The sequence below is a fragment of the Sinocyclocheilus rhinocerous genome, unplaced genomic scaffold (genome assembly GCF_001515625.1).
Source record: "Sinocyclocheilus rhinocerous isolate Xijiao unplaced genomic scaffold, SAMN03320098_v1.1 scaffold1167, whole genome shotgun sequence".
NCBI classification, from domain to species: Eukaryota; Metazoa; Chordata; class Actinopteri; order Cypriniformes; family Cyprinidae; genus Sinocyclocheilus; species Sinocyclocheilus rhinocerous.
In genome coordinates this window covers 12,044-15,182 of record NW_015648750.1, presented here as the reverse complement: position 1 = coordinate 15,182, position 3,139 = coordinate 12,044, and the positions used below count along the sequence as shown (strand labels likewise).

Genomic DNA, 3,139 nt, shown 5'->3' with positions numbered 1-3,139 from the left:
AGAAACTCCTGAATGCTCAGATGAATGAAGCTGTAGACTTTCCTCTGATGAATCACAGATTCCTGCTTAAAGATCTCAGTGCAAATCCCAGAATACACTGAGGCGTCAGTGAGGTCTATGCCGCTCTCAATCAGGTCCTCCTCATAGAACATCACATTGCCCTTCATCAGCTGTTTGAAAGCCACTTCAGCAAGTTTCACAATCACTTCTCTGTTGGACTGCAGGAGTTTCTCTGGATCTCTCTCTTCATACTTCTGGTTCCTCATGTTGATCTGAATCAGCAGGAAGTGGATGTACATTTCAGTCAGAGTTTGAGGGATTTCTGCACTCAGATCTTCTTCCAGGAGCTTCTGAAGCACAGTGGATGAGATCCAGCAGAAGACGGGGATGTGGCACATGATGTGGAGGCTTCTTGCTCTTCTGATGTGTGAGATGATTCTGCTGGCTTGATGCTGGTCAGTGATTCTCTTCCTGAAATATTCCTCCTTCTGAGGCTCATTGAATCCCTGAATTTCTGTCAGACGGTGGATGTATTTGGAGGGGATCTGATTGGCTGCTGCTGGTCTGCAGGTGATCCATATGAGAGCAGAGGGAAGCAGCTCTCCTTTCATGAGCTTTGACATCAACACAGCCACTGATGAAGTCTCAGTCACATCACAAACTTTCTGAGCGTCTGAAAACATCAGTGTGATTCTGCTTTCATCCAGACCATCAAAGATGAACACAACTTTACACTCCTCATAAATCTCTGAGTCCAGATCTTGAAGTTCAGGATGAAAGTCCAGCAGAAGTCTGTGAAGACTGTACTGGTGATCTTTAATCAAGTTCAGTTCTCGAAATGGAAGCACAAACATGAAATCTACATCCAGATTGGCTTTTCCCTCGGCCCAGTCCAGAATGAACTTCTGCACAGAGACAGTTTTTCCAATTCCAGCGATGCCTTTAGTAAGAACAGTCTTGATTTGGTCTTTCTCCTCACATCCTGGTTCAGGTAAGGGTTTAAAGATGTAATTGCAGTGGATTGGAGTGTCTTGTGACTGTTGTGGTCTCTGTATGTTCTCCATCTGTACAACCTCATGTTCTTCACTCACTCCTTCACTCTCTCTTTCTGTGATGTAGAGCTGTGTGTAGATTCTGTTCAGTAAAGTTTGATTCTTTCGTAATTTGACTCCTTCAAATAAGCTCTCATATTTGTTCTTCATGCATGTTTTGTGAGTGTCTTTGATTCTCTGGTGCCTGATGTTGGTCTCCACTAAGGAAGTGCAGGTCAGATGATTCACAGATTTCACCAGATCATTATGTTCATCACTGGAGAGACAGCAACAAAAAAAAGTAAAACAACAAATGTGAAAGTACAGAAAACGATTATACAAAAATATAAATCATGATTTAATATTTTTATAGTTAGAACAGGAAATGACCTGCATACATAAAGGTTTACTGTAGAAACATGTTACCGATGTCCATTAGACTTTCTAATTCTAGTTAAAAATACAGTGCATTTTTTTCTTGTTTTGTTGTTTTTACAATGTTAGTTTCAGAAGCATCTGCACATACAACTGCTAGGCTTAATCTTTGAGACAAGCATGTTACTTGCAGTATAAACTATGTAGTCAGACATTAGCATAGCCTTAGGAAAGGGAAAAAACTGCTTTTGAGCAACACCAGGATGAGTAAATACTGCCTGAATTTAAATTTTTGGGTGAACTATCCCTTTAAATTTACACTAAAAAATTAAGATATTGGAAACTGTATTTTCCATTATTTGCATACATCTACATTTTTACATACAGTAAATACTGCACATTGAACATGGCAAAATTCAAATGTATTCTGAGATGACTAAGTTAACATTTTCACATCCCTACCATTAATCATTGCTGTTCTCTCAATTTTCTGACAAGCCCTTTTGCCTAATTTTATATAGAAGAACTGTCCCAGATAGCAAAATTGTTTGGGGCAAATACAGCTCTGGAAAAAATTAAGAGACCACTCCCAATTTTTCTTAAATCAGCATCTGAATTTCTCAGACCACATTGCTAAAACTGCCCGGTCCTGCAGATTTGTTTTATACAACATTAGGAAGATAAGGCCCTTTCTTTCAGAACATGCAACAGAACTCCTTGTTCAAGCTCTTGTTTTGTCCAGACTGGACTACTGTGGTCACCGTTATTTTGCCAAGTAAGACATGTTCCTGGATCAGCATCTTTTATTGATCCTGGATCGACATTACTGTCCAAAAATATAGACCTAACCCAATCCCTACCCCTAAATCTAACCCTACCCATAATTTATTCCTAAAATCAGAGGGAAATGAATCATCAGATCAATCAACCAATAAGAATTGAGGGATAAGTTTTCAAGAAATGTCAGTTTTAAAAACATTCTGGTTGATTAGAATGTTGTTCCAGGATCAACAAGGATGTTAATCCAGGAACATGTTGTAATTAGTGAAATCACGTTCACTGGACTATTGCAAAGCTCTCTTGGCAGATCTTCCAGCCAGTTCTATCAAACCTTTACAACTAATCCAGAATGCGGCTGAAAGATTAGTCTTTAACGAGCCGAAAAGAACGCATGTCACACCTCTGTTCATCAATTTGCACTGGCTACCAGTAGCTGCTCGCATAAAATTCAAGGTATTGATGTTTGCCTACAAAACCACCACTGGCTCTGCACCCCTTTACCTAGATTCACTACTTCTGACTTATGTGCCCTCCAAAAGCTTGCGTTCTGCAAGTGAACGGTGCATTATAGTGCCATCCCAAAGAGGCACAAAATCACTGTAACAAAGTTCGTAGAAGAAGGCGGGAACCGGCGAACATTTAAACAAGACTTTAATAATCAAATAAACAAACACAAAACGAATGTAAAAGTTCACGGACGACTGCCGCATAAAACAACAACATAAAGTCCAGGGGCCTCATGTATAAAACTTTACGTAGATTTCATCCTAAATGTGTGCGTACGCACAAAAGCTAGATTTTGCGTATGTACAAAAGTTTTCAGATTTATAAAGCCATGTGTACGCCAGAACCTGCGCAAAATTGCCTTTGTAATACCCAGTCAGCGAAAGATTGTGCGTACATGAATCTCCACCCCGTCTCCTCCCCGAAATAGCCATTTATGGAGCTTACAA

General features: G+C 39.9%; 1 protein-coding gene across 1 annotated transcript in view; it reads right to left on the bottom strand.

Moving 5' to 3' along the window:
* Positions 1-3,139, bottom strand: part of LOC107710236 (NACHT, LRR and PYD domains-containing protein 12-like) — a 43,987-nt gene that overhangs the window by 34,197 nt on the left and 6,651 nt on the right. Inside the window, exon 3 of the mRNA XM_016514973.1 lies at positions 23-1,308. Coding sequence (XP_016370459.1) covers positions 23-1,308 — 1,286 coding nt within the window. The remainder of the gene's footprint in view (positions 1-22; positions 1,309-3,139) is intronic.